Source organism: Megalobrama amblycephala, linkage group LG12, assembly GCF_018812025.1.
Source record: "Megalobrama amblycephala isolate DHTTF-2021 linkage group LG12, ASM1881202v1, whole genome shotgun sequence".
Taxonomy (NCBI): domain Eukaryota; kingdom Metazoa; phylum Chordata; class Actinopteri; order Cypriniformes; family Xenocyprididae; genus Megalobrama; species Megalobrama amblycephala.
In genome coordinates, this window is record NC_063055.1 from 23,075,008 (window position 1) to 23,092,433 (window position 17,426).

Below are 17,426 nucleotides of genomic sequence, written 5' to 3' on the forward strand. Positions count from 1 at the left end.
ATGAGAACATGATGTAGATTTTGCTCATGGAAATATAAAATTAAGTTTTTATCTGCAATCAAAGAAGCCACGCCCACAAATCTGAATATCCTGCTGGATGATGGGACTGATTAGCAGCGAGTGCTCTCCAAATCAAAGACCTTCAGAATAAACAAAGAGACAAAGCAATAATACAAGAATAAAGGGCTAAATGACCTTTCTAGACCAATTTATGAAAAGACAAGGATCTTTCGAGCTGTGTTTAGCAATACAGCCACCTTAGGGTGTGGCGCTCTGGAATAATTCATTCTGATTGGTCAGTTTCAATGTTTGAAAGAATAATGACTTCTCCAAGGTAGCTATAAACTTTTTTTCCCTAAATATTTAGTGTGTTCGTGTTCTCTGTCCCTGCGGTCTCCAAGCAAACTTAAAGGTGCTAAAGAAGATGTTTTGTTTTATACATTTTTGCAATATTACTTGAAACTGTCTTTACTAACTGATAAAATACTATTTATTAGGTGCACTGAAAGGAATAATATTAATATACATCATCTGTGCACGAGGTAGGGCCTTAAAAACACCAGCCAATCATTTACGCGATCATCGCGTAAACGATTGGCCCTCTGGCTTGTCAATCACTGCCATGACGTTCCTTGTGCGAGACGTGCGCGGCTGCGCGCTCCAGTAACTTTCCACACTCTACAGGCGCCGCATGCAATGCTTTTGTCAGGAGACAGGAGTAACAACTGCAGATTATGAGTTACCTGCGGTGAGTCTGACATAATGAATCCACTAACGCGACACAGCAAATGCCGGTGGTAAACACTCATGTTCCAATACTCGTGCACGAGTTTTGGGATGCGTTCCCTCAAAATGAGCTGTGAAACGCATGAGATAATTTAAAAAACTCACTAACAGTCTTTGGTTTCTCAGTCGACGAAAAGATCCTCTTTAGCACCTTTAAACTTAAAAATAATTCAAGGGTTAGTTCACCCAAAAATTTCTGCCATTATTTACTCACCCTTGTGTCATCCCAACCTTGTAAGACCTTTATTCTTCTTCGGAACACAAATTAAGGTATTTTTGATGAAATCCAAGGGTATCTTAACCACACATAGGCAGCAACGTCATTGTACCATTTGAGGCCCAAAAAGGTAGTAAAGACAGTTAAAATAGTCAACATGACTACAGTGTTTCAACCTTAATGATAGGAAGTGATGAGAATACTTCTGTGCGCAAAAACAGGGAAGAGGGAAAATTGTTATTTTTGTTTTGTTTTTGCTTCATAACATTAAGGTTGAAGCAGTCATGTTGACTGCTTTAATGATGTCTTTACTTCTCCGGACCTTGAATGTGGTTCATTTTGTTGCTTTCTATGGGAGACAAAAAACCTCCCAGATTTCATCAAAAATATCTTAATTTGTGTTCTGAAGATGTACAAAGGTCTTGCAGGTTTGAACAACATGAGGGAGAGTAACCAATGACAGAAATTTCATTTTTGGGGGAACTAACCCTTTAAAGCATTAAATGTTAAAGTCAACTCAAATAAACCTTTTATGTCTATTTATGTGTTTGCTAAGAAGATATGTAGCCTAATGTGTGAGTCAGATGTCTTTATTGCAAAATAATCACAGACAGGTTGATAATTAAGTTTCTGACAAGGAGACTGAGTGTTCCTGCTTTTCTTCTCACAACATAATTTAAACTCAAATTAATATTTATTTGTTTGTTTGTAGTGTATTTATTCATCTAATAAGCAAGTAGCAGAATAATTGCGAAAAGCTATTTGAGAGTAATAATATAGCCTAAAAGACCTCGGCCTTTGCTTCATGTCTCTTAGCCTATGCCCTTGTGCAAATTGTTTTATGTAATCATTGCTGGTCCACTTGAAAATAAAGGTCAATGGGGGGAAATAAGAGTGGGGTGGGGGAGTCAGAAGGGTCTTAAACTCATTCAGCCCCCGAAATGCACCTGTATCGAACATGCAGGACAGTTGAACATGCAAGTTTATGCGATGGGAAATATAACACCTAATTTGAGTACAATATACGGGAATGAGCCATCCAGCTCGCGCTTTCTGATCTTTAATTCCTTTCTCCTTAGTTTGACATTTTTGTTCGGAACCTCAGGAAACGTGCTGGTTTTCTGCGCTGTTCTTAAAAGCAAAAGTTTGCAGACATCCAACAACGCGCTGCTGTTGAATTTATCCGCCGTGGCTCTTCTCAGGTGTTCTTTAGATTCACCGGTGTTTTTAGTGTCGTTAATCGTAGGAGACTCGGTTGGGCTCTTTCCGTGTTGCCTTCAGCAGTTCACTTTCTCTCTGTGCAGCGGTGTGCAGTTTCTGACGCTCGCGCTCATAAGCGTGGAGAGGTTCTCGACCATCGCCTTTCCCTTCAAGAAGAGGAACGAGAAAATAGGAATATGGATTTTGTTTATCTGGGCTTGTGGGCTTTTTATCGCAGTTCTGTCGCTGACAATGTGTGATAATTCATGTTACGTGACGTGCCAGCATTTACAAAGATCACCAGGGTCACGCGCGGACCCCTTCACTGTGTACGTGCTGCTTCCCGTCTGGGGTTTGTCTCTGATACTGATAATCATTCACTATTTCCTCATCTTTTCTGTTGTGAAACAGCATACCAACAAAATAACTGACACAGGTGTGCAGTTTAAACCTTATTTTGGAAGACACCTCCCTAGATGGGACCGTGTGGCCCCTTCAGCATCCGCGCGCCTTCAGAAACCTGACAGCTCCTCGGGAATCAACACGCGGCACCACGAATAGCTGGCGCGGTGTGTATTCTGACTCCAGCGGCGCGAGAGCTGGGCAAGAAGAGGTTGGAGGGCCGCGTGGCGAAGAGGTTCGGCTACGTCATCATCACGGCCACTGTGTTCTGGGCTCCGCTGTTTATTATCCTCGTGCTGAACATGTGTGAGGACTGCAGGCAGAATCAAGATCAAGTGAGAGTTCATTTATCTGAAATTAGATTATATAGAGCACTGAAAACTTTGAGAACCATTAAAAATGGCTATTTATTTATTTATTTCGAAAATGAATACAATGTTTAAGATAACGGACAGCCTACTAAGAAGTTCAGTTGTCCACGTTTGCATTTTTTTTAAGTTTCGACTTAAAGGGTTAGTTCACCCAAAAATGAAAAATTCTGTCATTAATTACTCCCTCATGTCTTTCCACCACCGGTAAGACCTTCGTTTCATCTTCAGAACACAAATTAAGATATTTTTGATCAAATCTGATGGTTCAGTGAGGCCTGCATAGCCAGCAATAAAACTCCCTTGTTCAATGCCCAGAAAGCTACTAAAACATATTTAAAACAGTTCATGTCTCTACAGTGTTTCAACATTATATTATAAAGCGACTAGAATAACTTTTTGTGCTCCAAAAATAACAAAATAGCGACTTTCATTCCACAATATCTAGTGAAGATGGCGATTTCAAAACACTGAATTCATGAAGCTTCAAATCTTTACGAATCATTTGTTTCGAATCAGTGGTTCAGAGCGCCAAAATCGCATGATTTCAGTAAACAAGGCTTGGTTACATCATAAGCGTTTTGAAACTTCAATAGTTCGCGTGACTTTGGCAGTTTGATACACTCTCCGAACCACTGATTCAAAACAAAAGATTCGTAAAGATTTGAAGCTTCATGAAGCAATGTTTTGAAATCGCTCTTCACTAGATATTGTGGAATAAAGTCGCTATTTTGTTTTTTTGGGCACACAAAAAATATTATCGTCGCTTTATAATATTAAGGTTGAACAACTATTGTCACATGAACTGTTTTAAAAATGTTTTCTGGGCATCGAAAAAGGGAGTGTTATTGCTGGCAATGCAGGCCTCACTGAGCCATCGGATTTGATCAAAAATATCTTAATTTGTGTTCTGAAGATGAATGAAGGTCTTACAGGTGTGGAACGACATGAAGGTGAGTAATAAATGACAACATTTTTTTTTTTTTTTGGGTGAACTAACCCTTTAATTTACAGTAAGAAAATTGATTAAATTAGGATTCATTTTTGACATTTTGGATGTATATTTTTAAAAAATATAACTGACAAAAATCTTTTTGTTAAGAAATTATGTTTTGTGTGTGTGTGTGTGTGTGTGTGTGTTTGTGTTGGTGTTTTGTAGCACTGGCTGCTGCGCGAGCTGCGCACGTGTGCGCTGGTTGTGACGTGTGTCCCTGCAACAGTGGAGCCGCTCATTTACACGCTGCTTCACAGACAGCTGCGTTCACATCTCCACAAACTACTCCCGAACTCACTCATGAATAACATCCTACTGTCCGACCGGAGCAATTAAAGCAATAGGCCGATAGGAAACTTTCTAAACGCTCGATGGTGAAGTAGGCCTTCATGTTATTTTTATTTTTTTATTTTTATTGTGATGCGGGTGATTCATTCATAGGCTGTTATTTCACTAGCCTATATTTAACGCCAGAGATCATTAGTTGATGTACATTCAAGTGAGAAGTGTCATGATGAAACTAATATATTCACATTTGAATGTGTATGTTAGCACTAGGCTACATAATATTTGTGACTTTTTTCTAATATTTTTTAGTGTTAAAAGTGAAAAATGAAATGTCACTCTTAAATGTATAGTTAACCAAAAAATAACGTCTGTCATCATTTATTTTTCTTTTGTCGTTCCAAACCTGTATACCTTTCTAATCTTCTGCATAAGAAGATATTTTGAGAAATGTCTCAGTGTTTTTTATTTTTTCATCCATAGAATGGAAGTCAATGGTTATCAAAACTGGTTACGAACATTATTCAAAATATCTTCTTTTATATTCCACAGAAGAAAGTCAAACAGGTTTGGAAATGAAGGACTGAATTACCATTCTGGGAGAACTGTCCCTTTAGGGTATCTGATTTACAAGGCTTGATACTTTAAAAACACAATCATGTAAATCAAATATTTCAGTTAAAATGTTAGTCATTATATTATGTAAATATAAATAAATTTAGGATTTCACAAGTCCACAGATTTACCTACCCATAATGTATGTCCAGGATAGACGGTAATTTTATTGTTACAAATGCACCTAGATTACTCATGTCACCAGAGCTGCATGTGGCCAATGATGAAATGAGACAATTGGAATTGTGGCAGGTCATATTGTGTTTTAAATGACGGACCATATTTTCATACAGAATGATTTATTGTGAGAAGCAAATTATGTTTGAGGTGCTCAGATAAATTTTAAGATGGAGTCTGAAAGACCCAGAGCTGGATTTCTTTTTCAGCTGCAGCTTGTTTCTGCGTCCCTTCTGACTTATTAGTCATGATGTCATATCTATACTTTATTTCAGCTCCAACATATTGTTTTAATTTGATTTATGTGATTTCATCGTTAAACTGCTGTCAGATCACGGTTCGGCATTGTCAGAGGAACTGAATAAACAGCAGATGGATTTGTGGCAGATACAATTCATTTATCAGGCGTTTCACAACTGTGACACAAGACAAGATCATAAATAATATTTAACATCTGACAGTGAACAGGAATCTGCTGAATAGAACAACATGACTATCTCAAAAAAAAACGAAGCAAAGAGAGTAAAAGAGTTAAACAAGCACAGACACACAGAGGAAGAAAGAAGACCCTCGACAGGTATGTAGATGCGCACATACAGATCTCCACTTGGTAATATATTCAAAACAACCAGTTCTGTCATCTGAATGGACTGCACAAATGAAGGATTACAAAGCTGTTAGGATTCTAGATTCACTGCTATTACATTGATGGTTTTGTAGTGTCCCCTGCTGGGCTGGATATAAAGACAAAGCAAGACAAAGCAAAAGAAAGTAACTCGAACACATTACTGCTTGCCATTGACCACAGGTGATCCAATACTCAACATTTATTATCTTAAAATTTAGAATCTATTGGCCACACCTTCCTTTCTGATTAATTAAACATTAGATCATTTTCATATTTCCCATCTATTATGTACACTTATGAAAGTCAATAAATCACAAACATCATTTGGGACCATAAAAAGAGGATCATTAGAGGTTTGTTATGGATCGTATGTACAACAAACAGGATAGCCATCGTACGAACACATGGGCCATCAAAGAACATTTTGGTAAGATTTTCATAAGAATGGTGTGGGCCGGATACCCTGATATTCCTATCAAATATCGCAATGTGCTTTTCCCTGTAATACTGATGTCATGTCCAACAACTCTTTTCACGTTTATGTAACTGGACATCCACTTCGGCTTTAAAGTTCAAGTATAGGTTATTTATCTGTTATGCAATTATTGAATACGATTTTTTTTTTCTTTCTGGAAAATATGGCTTATTCTATCTAAAAGGGGCTTAAACCAAGATTAAAGGGATAGTTCACCCATTTACTCCCCCTCAGGTTGTTCCAAACCTGTATAAATTGTCTTTGTTCTGCTGTACGCAAAGAAAGATATTTAGAAGAATGTTTGTAACCAAGAAGATCTCGCCCCCCATTGACTGCCATAGTAGGAAAAATGGAAGTGAAATGGGGGGTGAGATTTGCTTGGTTACAAACATTCTTCCAAATAACCCTAATCCTTTTTTAAAAAATGTTTTCCTACTATGGTAGTCAATGGGGGCGAGATCGAATGTAATTTTGTTACAAATGTTTTTTTCACTGAAATAAACAAAATTGCACTGAAATGACAGATTATTCATGTCACCAGAGCTGCATGTGGCTAATGTGACGAAAAGAGACGATTGGAATAGTGGCAACTTTTTTAAAACATGTTTTCCTACTGTGGTAGTCAAGGGGGGAGGGGGGCGAGATCTGCTTGGGGTTTCAAACATTCAACAAAGAAATTTATAAAGGTTTGGAACAACTTGAGGGTGAGTAAATGATGACAGAATTTTCATGTTTGGGTGAACTATCCCTTTAAATGAGTTGATATGAGGTCTAGTGTGTGTTTCATTGCACTGAACACTAAAACTCAGTGGTCCTGGAACAATAACGTCCTGAGGGGAGGGGGTCATTTTCAATGTATGCTGGTGTAAGAGGCACAAGTGAGTGGGGTTTAAGGGGATGGGTGGGGTTTAGAGTCCTGGGATGGGGATTATGGTACAAAAGGCAGAGCTCAGGGGGACATGTGGTTGATTGCTGGCAGTTTTGAGAATAGGATTGGGCATAGTAAACAACACAGACGAAACGGTCTTTCCATTACATGACAACAAATTTGAACTATATCATTGGCAGTGCCATTCTCCTAAACATGGCTGACAAAAAAAAAAAAAGAGAGACAGAAAAGGAGGGAGTTTAGAGGGAGAGAAAAGAGGTGGAAAATATCTCTAATTGGTTTGTACGGTTGACCGTTTCTCCTCTAACAGCAACGTATGACTTGAAATCTAGATTAACGAAAACATTCACTGTTAATGAAAAACACAAACATCAAAAGTTTCCTACCCATGTAGTTTTACGCAAACTAGACACATTTTAAATACCCATTGAGCGATAATGACAATAACACTTAGATCAGAACAACTACAGGAAGCAGGCCAGCAGTGGACAGAGGAAAGGGGCGGGGCAGACATAAAAGGGCGGGGTGGACAAAAAGGGGCGGGGTAGGCAGCTGCTCTGGTTTCGCCAAACAATGGCTAAATATTACAAAATATTCTATCAACAATATTCACAGTTAAACCAAGGCTTGATACACATTGTAATCACAAAATCTCAGCGACGCCTTGTGCTTGTAGTCACAGAGTTTTAAAAACACTTTCATGATTCTTTCTCTCTTTTTTTTGGTTCTATATTACATAGTAATGTTTGATAGGTCACAACTAACGTTACAAAGTCGGCTCAATGTTTTGGACTCAGGGAGAGACAGTGGCTTAAAGAAAAAGGGAACTCTCTTCCCCCTGAGAGGCACGAACTGTGTGAGAGGCTGAAATTTTGAAGGACGATTCCGTAATTCACACACGCACACATACACGCGGGGCAGAAACATTCAACTTAGACCTAACTCTGACCAAATATTCCAAAAATAAAAACTTAGCATGGTCTAAGAAACACTGTCGCCCTCATATAGTCTCCCTCAGACTCTAAAGTAGATTTTCTCTTATCCTTTAGGAATTACTCTAGATCAAAACAACATAATTGGGATAAAGAAAGCCGAGGCTTTGAGAGGCTGTCTGCGATGTTGGAACAGATAATAAACAAACAAGACTCTCGGATGAAAACAAAACTCGACCTCTTGCCTCCATCTCTTGTCAAAATATTAATCTTTTCGACGATTTAAAAAACAGTATGACCCAACAGAAAACTAGAAGGAAAAAGAAGGAGAAATGTTTTATGCACAGTGACACTGCAGTGACACCCTCATCTTTATCAGTCCTGATGGAGAGTGATTGAATACTCATGGCCGTCCTTTTTCTCTCATTTACACAGACATATCAATGTTGTTTTATTTCTTTTAGAGAGTCTGAGTCAGTGCACTTCTTCTCCCACTAGGGGGCAGGCTACTCATCAGTTTCTCTTCCTGAGTTCTGTTTTCTCCTACAGCGCAGAGATTTTCACCACATCAGAGCCAGGGTTCGGAAGAGGCGGAGCGTCTGGGTTAGGAGGGGGCGGAGCGTCGGGACTGCCTCGAGAGTTGTTTGAGGGAGGGGTTGGGATACTGATGATTGCCGTGGTAACCAGTCCACTGCTCTTGCAGTTCAGACTCCCTGATTCATCCGACATCAGATTGAGACTGGAACGACTGAGACAGAGAGAAAGAGACAGAGGTCTTAGAGCTCTTTTCACACCCAACTTGTTTATTTAATTACTCTACTAAGGCTAATTTCATAGTTAGCATTTCATACATCCTAAACACACAAATGAATACTAATATATATATTTTTTTTTTTTGCCTTATGTGACAGAAATTAGATCTTGCTTGGAAATGACACAAAAAATGCTGTTAACATGTGATATTTACCTTTTAACCCTCACATTCTGTTGAGAATGATTATAGGCCTCCTTTTTATGTTTGGGGTCCCATGAGACCCTGATAATACTGTTAAAGGGGTCCTTGATTATGATTTCAGGTTTTTAACTTTAGCAGGTGTGTAATGTTGCTGTTTGAGCATAAACAACATCTGCAAAGTTACGATGCTCAAAGTTCAATGCAAAGGGAGATATTTTCTTTTACAGAAATCACTTTTTAAGGACTACAACAAACGGCTGGTAGGGACTGCAATGAGCTTCTTCCAGGGTTGGTGACATCACGAACCCCAAAATTGACATAAGCCCTGCCCCCGGGAACACAACAAAGGGGAGAGGCCATGTTGGGCTGCTTTAGAAAAGAGGAAGAGTTGTTATAATAGTGTTGTTACCTTGCCATCATTTTACACGGACTGCTTCACAAACGAGGGTCAATTCAACACTGGATTTGCACAAAAGATTAACATGACGGCATATGCTAGTCGATGAGTTGAATCCAGAGATGTATAAAGTACTAGAGACCCAGACTTGAGTAAAAGTACAAGTGCTCTATCAAAAAAGTGACTTGAGTAAAAGTTGAAGTGCTCTTTAAGCACCACACTTAAGTAGAAGTACTAAAGTATTCAAAATTTTTTGTACTTAAGTATTTCAAGTAGTTTATTTTAAAATTTACTACTCAAGTACTGAAAGTAAAAGTACAAGTATTGAGTGCGTGAAGACCACTTGAGATGCAGACAAGTTGAGATGCTTTGTTGTCAGCACTTTGATTTCATTACCAAAAAGTTTATTTTGACTAATAGTTCTACCATATACAATTGAATAAAATTAACAGCTAGCTAACAACAACTTGCTTTGCACTTTTTTTCTGTTTTCACCTCACTCCAGTCTAAACTAGGCTAAACTACCACTCTTACTAAAAAAAAAATATAAGCACACTTATATTCTCATTTCAAGAGGTGTTCTGAGTAAATGATTTGTTTGTAACACTTTATAATATGGTTTGATTTGTTAACATTACATTAGTTAATGTATTAGACTAATAACCAACATGAACTAACCATGATCAATACATTTGTTACTGTATTTATTAATCTTTGTTAATCTTAGTTAATAAAAATACAGCTGTTCATTGTTTGCATATGTTACTTCACAGTGCACATTAACTATGTAAACAAATAGAGAGCAATTTGAGAGCAAGACAGCGCTCGTGTTGTTTTAAGACGGTGAATGCGCGCGCGCGCGCGGCCTGGACTCGCTCGCTCGCGCTCTCCCTCTCTCGCTGCTCGTATATGCGCCCTGACAAGGGTTGGTCTCCTTCCTCACTCTCACAGCCACGATCACTTGAAGTTGAAGGGGTGGAAGGTAGTGTTTTTGGTTCGTCTTTGGTTGATCTTTTTAGCTGATCAAAAGGCAGAACGGGAGCACGCGCAGCTTCTTAATCACTTGATTCGCTCATTGATGCGTCAGCTTCATCAACATTTTTATAATTGTAACGAGTAACGATGCAGCACATAAAAAAATATCGGAGTAAAAGTATTAAACTCATCGAAAATATGTACTGAAGTAAAAGTGGAAGTAGGAGAAAAAAATAATACTCTAGTAAAGTACAGATACCGCCTTTTAGTACTTAAGTACAGTAGTGAAGTAGTTCTACTTCGTTACTATACATCTCTGGTTGAATCAACTCCACAGCAACGACATAAATTTATCCACTAACCGCTCAGTTCCATTCTATAAGATGTAACTTCTTCCTGAGTCGTTCCATTATTCTCCAACTCCGGTTTGAACAATGTAAGGCTGAACAACGTAACTGACAATCGTCATTTTTGCTGCGTGAGATTCTCCAGCTTTGTTGTTGTTGAGCAACCGAGACGTAAGCTCTTAAAGCTCCGCCATCTTCTGGAAAGGGGGCCGGGAGCAGCAGCTCATTTGCATTTAAAGGAACACACAAAAATGGTGTATTTTTGCTCACAGCCAAATAGGGGCAAATTTTGACAAGCTATAATAAATGATCTGTGGGGTATTTTGAGCTGAAACTTCACAGACACATTCTGGGGACACTAGAGACTTATATTACATCTTGTAAAAAGGGGCATAATAGGTCACCTTTAAAATGGTTTATATTTACTTTTATTAATTTAAATTGTCTTGAATTTTACATTTAGCAATTCATGTTTTTATAATAAATTTACATACTTGCGACAGGGTAAACAATCAAATCTAAAGCATTTACAATGTATGCAAGTCACCATGAAATCAATTTTTTTTTTTTTTATGGAATATTGCAGTATTTATTATAAATGATTTATCTATGCACATCTTTTTTCTTAATTCAAGTACCCTCATAATCTTTAATCAAAATAACTTCCCCTCATGCAGCGACATCTCTTCTTTGATGATGTGTTTACTGGCGTGAGGGTGGGACAACCTGTCACTCACTTGAGATCACAGCAATAGCAAACCACAACCATCCAATCTATCCCCCATGGACAAAATCAACTCCTCAAACGAGAAGCTCAGATGTAGCTACGTCACACTAGAAAAGACTATCACAACTTCTGTTTCATGCCGACTTTTTTATAACAGCTGTCACGTGACCTTCATATCATATAAAAATAAAAATAAACCCTTAGGTCATGTGGGTGTCTTTATCAGGAAGGAGTGCTAACCTGGTGTTGAGTGGTTGCTGTTCCCCACAATGGATGTGTAAGGCGCTAAGCTCCTGTAGGTTGTGCGTGTGTGAGTGTGTGTGTGTGGCATTGAGAGCCTGGATGTTCTTCTTGGTTCTCCGAGAGCAGCAGGTGCCTGTTATGCCCTCTTCACTGGAGAGAGATGGACTCTGCGATGGGAAGTTCTGCAGTGCTGTCTGCAGGTACCCCTGCTCATACAGACGCTCATCCACAAACTCATGATTCTGTTCACAAACACAAAGATTATTTCCCTCAGTTTATTGATTTCTTTGCATATTATAGAGAATAGGAAATAGCATTTGGTGCGTTTTGACTTGTGTAATGTGACAAATGAAAGCAAAACAATCAAATCATTTCCTTCGTTTTTAGCCTATACATTGCATGAGACAAGTTTGGTGATGTAATTAAATGCATCTGTAAAAGTAAATATTCTGTGGTTAATATTGTAGGGCGGGACTTGATTTGATTGAACTGGGGAGGGGTGAAACTATATAATTAGTTCATATAATTTTTCATGTCCTCATCTTGATTATGTCACTGTTAGGAAAGGTCATTATTGCAGAGGCAAAGTTAGACTACATTTTGATTAAAGATTTTATTTATTTTAATTTTTTTACCAAACTAATACGCAGAACAACACTATGTATTTTATATGTCGTACCTCCTTTCGAATGTCAATATATCAGTACTTGCAATTTGCTATAGGCCTATTCCTGGTTGTTATTTGTAAGACATTTTGCTTGGATTTATTCTGTGTTTAACAATGATAATGCCTCTTTATTGTTAAAATATGTTTAATAAAATATTATGTTTAAACATATATTACATGTTGCTTGTAGGCCTATGTTACATCTGTGGCGCCGCGTCGGGTAGCCCCGCCCACACAGAAATATAATTGGACCGAAATAACGCTCCTCATTTATGTTGTTAAACATCCAAAACCGAGGAGGGTGTGATTGATTGTGGATGTTGAAAAACATTGGATTATACATGACAAAGCCCTCAAGTTCCACAAAGCAACGCAAAAAAGGGTGGGACATCGCGGATGTCATGGAAATGCACGGTACGTGCTTTATGCTGTGCAGTTTTTTTGTGTGCGAGAGAGCAGCTAGCAAACAGAGTTAATTGTTCTGATTGGCTGTGTTGTGTTTTTTTGCATCACTTCCCAATTGTTTGTCTCTGGAAGCTTGTTGCCTCGTGCTGATGAATCGTGTATAAGACAGGGCAGACTCATTTACAACTGATAATGGGATATATTTTGCGTTGACTTTAACTTCAGAGCAATTGAATGTTTTTAATTACTCATTAAAGAAACTACGCTTTTCGAAACTCAACCAATTTTTTTTGCAAAATGATTCACTGTTTCGAAGCGCTCAAAACATCATAATATGTCGCCACCTGCTGGTAAAAACGCGCCCAAACATGTATAATTACACCCTTATCAAAGCAATTGCAAATGTTTTCATGAAAGTGTAAACTATTAAATGTAATCTACAAGTAATACAATTTTTATTAAATGTAAAGGTTCTTTTTTTAATGTGTATAGTGCTTGTTTTATGTGTCATTAGGCTGGGCTTGGCAAACTAGGCCAATTAGAAACAATTAACTTATCCTTGTTGTATTATACATGCATAAGTATTAAAATTCATTAAAGTAAGTGAAATTAAATCTACACTATAAAACATACCAAGATCAAACCCGTTCACGGGTTCACCAAATCAAAAATGGAAACAATAGAAGCCACTTTTATATAATAATAAAATAAGGTAATTGCGACTTTTTATGTCACAATTCTGACTTTTTTTCTTGCAATTGTGAGTTGATTTCTCACAGTTCTGCCTTTTTGTTTTTTCTTGCAATTTGCGAGTTTGTATCTCACAATTCTCAGTTTATATCTAACTATAGGTTGGAGAAAAAATTTGACGAAATTGTGAGATAAAAAGTCTCAAGTACCATTTATATTTTTAATCCGAGGTAGAAACAGCCGTCGGTCGGAACTTTGAAACGTTCAAAACAGTATGACGAAGCCTTGTTTGCTGTAATCACATGACTTGGCGAGTTTGATACACAGTCTGAACAGTGGTTTCCATACAAAAGATTTGTAAAGCTTAATGAAGCAGTGTTTCGAAAGTGCTCATCACTACTTCTAACTGACCGTAGTCTTCTCTAGGCAGTGCAGAAGATGGTGATGTTGGCTCTCCAGCAGAGATGTGGTCTTTTTCAGTTGCTGGTCCTCCTCTAAGGATCCCTGCAGAAACACACACAGACATAGATTTTTAAGGAATCATCAGATATCATGCATGAATAATGAAGTGGAGAGAGGGACAGAGTGTGTGTTTGGCTCAGTACCTGTGGTGAAAGTTTCATCTTGTAATAGGGGAGCTGCTGTTGTGTAAGAGTGCGAGGGAGAGACATGGAGAGTGGTTTACTGCTTTTGGAAGGAACTTCATCCATAACAGAGCAGCACAATATATCATCCATAACTTTAAATAAACAAAGCCTGAGAGAAAGGAAGGACGAGGGGCCTCAGAGGATTGGGCGAATCAGAGTGATTCCACTTTCCTGTTTCACAAATCCATAGGTACAGTTACTGAAACTCCTCATATCTGTCTCTTTTATCGTAGCACTTTTTCCTGCTCGCACACTGGGCCCTCCGGCTGAACGCACATACACTGCTCCACATTTTCGCCATTTCCACAATGTCTCAACACAATGCGAGCACCAAAATAACATGAGTGAGTCAGTCAGTGATGTGTAGGAGGAGAGAAAGACAGAAGGAAAAAGAAAGATATTGATAGAAATGAAGAGAAAGCAAAATTAGGCGTTTTACAGTAACAAAACCTGAGTACTCTTATTCTGAGCAGACTGCATGTTTGCCTGTGAACTGTGTGGTATTTATAAGCTCTTCAGACAGGCTAACCTAGAACCAGCTTTTCCATTTGATGCAAATCAGACCATTCTTGGGTGAATCGCATTAAGCAACCTCAAATTAACCCTAAAATCAAAGAATACTTTGCATAAAGAAAATGAAGCCTGTTTTTAGGACCATTACAAATTTTTCCATTTTGACATTTTCGTGACAGTTAAGCGTATTTTTCATGGTTTTCAGAGTTCTTGTGATTCACCCTCCAAGGCCTCTTTTTAAGAGGGAAAAAATCCAGATGTGTATTTTAACCCTCCTTTTTTCTGTTGCTATTGACTTTACTGTTTTTATATTTGGAGTTATAGGCCCCGTTTACAACTGGTATTAAGATGCCTTTAAGTCGATCAGATCACAAGTAGACAAGGGAGACAATTACCCGTTTACACTTGCTGTTTTAATCTATTTTGTCCACATTCGACTACTTCTGTCCTGATTTCTTCATGGGGAGGAGCTATGTGTGGGTAAATGTATGCTGTTAAAAATAAGCAATGGTGAGAGAACATTGCTTGGTACATTTTCATCTTCAAACCAAACTTAGGTCTTCAGCTGACAAAGTTTAAATCTCATTTTTTCGCATTAGGTCAGTAGGTGGTCTTTTGTAGTTCGACATTTGACCACATGAGCGTCTATACCACGAAAGCAATCTGGTCGAATGCATTTTTGACTACCTTTGAAGAGGTTGAAAGTCGACAAGCTCAAAACGTTTGCACCTGTTTACACCTGTATTTGGCATCATCCACTTGTGATCGGATTGACAAAAAACATTTCTTAATACCAGGTGTAAACAGGGCCATATTATTTTGAAAATAATTACTTATTTCTTTCCCTTTGACAAATCCCTTGATCTGATAAAACCATTGTAGACCGATATTGTTGATACTTCATCAATTTGTTTTACCACAAAGTAGACTAGGGCTGTCATGATCCCTCGATTAAATTCGAGTACTCGATTTTGAAAAAACCTCGATTGAAATTTACCGGTGTCAAGTTACCGGCAAAATACCGGAAGTGGCAAATTCCACGGACGAGAATTCATGAACAGCATTATTAGACTCTTTTCTAAGGATCTATTGAAACCATTTAAAAACCATAGCATATAATGCTATTGTGAATTCGCAAAGGCAGCGATTCAATTAAATAAATATATGTGCTGCATATTTTATATCTGCTTTAATTATTGACATGGTTGTAGGTTATGTGCGTCTCGGAGTAAACGCTGCTCCACATGTACTGTTATCATTTACATGCGTGGAGCATGTCTCAAACTCTATCTCTGCATATGCTGTGCATCTGGGTTGCTTAATCTTTTATCTGGGAACGCAGTGTGTGCCATTTCGTCAGATTTGTAAGGTAAATTATTTATAAACCTGTGAACTGTTCATCTCGATTTCAAAATAAAAGTTTAAACTCTCGCTTTGAGTTTGCATGTTTTGATTGTCAACATATTCATGTTCAAGAAATTTCAGTGGCTGTAGCATTTCTATCATAAAGAAGTGGCCAAATATTAAAGATTAAGTAAACATTTGAATAAAATATCGTTTGTCAAATATTAAAGGTGCCCAAGAATGCTTTTTCACAAGATGTAATATAAGTCTAAGGTGTCTCCTGAATGTGTCTGTGAAATTTCAGCTCAAAATACCCCATAGATTTTTTTTAATAAATTTTTTTAACTGCCTATTTTGGGGCATCATTAACTATACACTGATTTTAGCAGCGCCGCCCCTTTAAATCACGTGCTCCCTGCCACAAAAGCTCTCGACTATAGGTGCGTTCACGTGGCCTCGTAATTCCTGTAGTTACGAGATTCTAGCTTGTAAAAAGCGTTCACGTCCTCGTAGAGCTCGTAATTACAGCTTGTAAACTGGGAGTTTTCTGAAAGCTCCCAGATATACCACGTGGCCGCGCTGTACCACCTGACAGCTGTAGATTCATTTAGGCGTTGACAGTGCTGCCATGGAAACGCATAATTCCCAGTTCAAGGACCAAAAGGACGTGAACAGCTCCGAATATAACGTCACGTGTTGTCATTTCAAGATTCCGGTAAATACGAGGTGACGTGAACGCAGCTTATATTACAGTGCGTTTACAAAGTTCACACAGCTAATATAACCCTCAAATGGATCTTTACAAGATGTTCGTCATGCATGCTGTATGCATGCTTCGAATTATGTGAGTAAAGTATTTATTTGGATGTTTACGTTTGAGGCTATGCTCTGTGGCTAACGGCTAATGCTACACCGTTGGAGAGATTTATAAAGAATGAAGTTGTGTTTATGCATTATACAGACTGCAAGTGTTTAAAAATGAAAATAGCGACGGCTCTTGTCTCCGTGAATACAGTAAGAAACGATGGTAACTTTAACCACATTTAACAGTACATTAGCAACATGCTAATGAAACATTTAGAAAGACAATTTACAAATATCACTAAAAATATCATGGATCATGTCAGTTATTATTGCTCCATCTGCCATTTTTCTGTTGTTCTTGCTGGCTTACCTTGTCTGTGCACAGATCCAGACGTTAATACTGCCTTTCCTTGTCGAATGCCTTGAACATGGGCTGGCATATATGCAAATATTGGGGTCATACATATTAATGATCCCGACTGTTACGTAACAGTCGGTGTTATGTTGAGATCTGCGTGTTTTCCGGAAGTCTTTTAAACAAATGAGATTTATATAAGAAGGAGGAAGCAATGGGGTTTGAAACTCAATGTATGTCTTTTCCATGTACTGAACTCTTGTTATTTAACTATGCCAATATAAATTCAATATTTAATTCTAGGGCACCTTTAAACAAGGATTTGATCTGCTTTAATTTGGACACCCTCTGCAGGCATTTGAGGATGGTTTATATTATGTATATTATAT

The 17,426-nt window shown here is 38.1% G+C and overlaps 2 protein-coding genes across 4 annotated transcripts in view; one reads left to right on the forward strand and one right to left on the reverse strand.

Moving 5' to 3' along the window:
* Positions 1–1,500: 1,500 nt before the first annotated feature.
* LOC125280017 (neuropeptide FF receptor 1-like) lies at positions 1,501–4,636 on the forward strand. Its single transcript, XM_048210316.1, has 2 exons — positions 1,501–2,940; positions 4,133–4,636. Exon 1 carries the CDS (start codon positions 1,823–1,825, stop codon positions 2,762–2,764), a length of 942 nt encoding a protein of 313 aa, XP_048066273.1. The 5' UTR covers positions 1,501–1,822; the 3' UTR covers positions 2,765–2,940; positions 4,133–4,636.
* A 785-nt stretch (positions 4,637–5,421) lies between these two features.
* Positions 5,422–17,426, reverse strand: part of kcnd3 (potassium voltage-gated channel, Shal-related subfamily, member 3) — a 124,461-nt gene continuing 112,456 nt past the window's right edge. Inside the window, exons 5-8 of one of the 3 annotated variants that reach the window (XM_048210028.1) lie at positions 13,980–14,012; positions 13,786–13,878; positions 11,610–11,854; positions 5,422–8,716 (exon numbers count right to left, since the gene is read on the reverse strand). In XM_048210028.1, coding sequence (XP_048065985.1) covers positions 8,512–8,716; positions 11,610–11,854; positions 13,786–13,878; positions 13,980–14,012 — 576 coding nt within the window. In that variant the 3' untranslated portion in view covers positions 5,422–8,511. Of the gene's footprint in view, positions 8,717–11,609; positions 11,855–13,785; positions 13,879–13,979; positions 14,016–17,426 lie in introns of all 3 variants that reach the window. The other 2 variants (XM_048210027.1, XM_048210029.1) reach the window with 2 other exon arrangements.

Coding starts and splice junctions, on each gene's coding strand:
- LOC125280017 (XM_048210316.1), top strand. CDS start 1,823: ATGCCCTTGTGCAAATTGTTTTATGTAATCATTGCTGGTCCACTTGAA.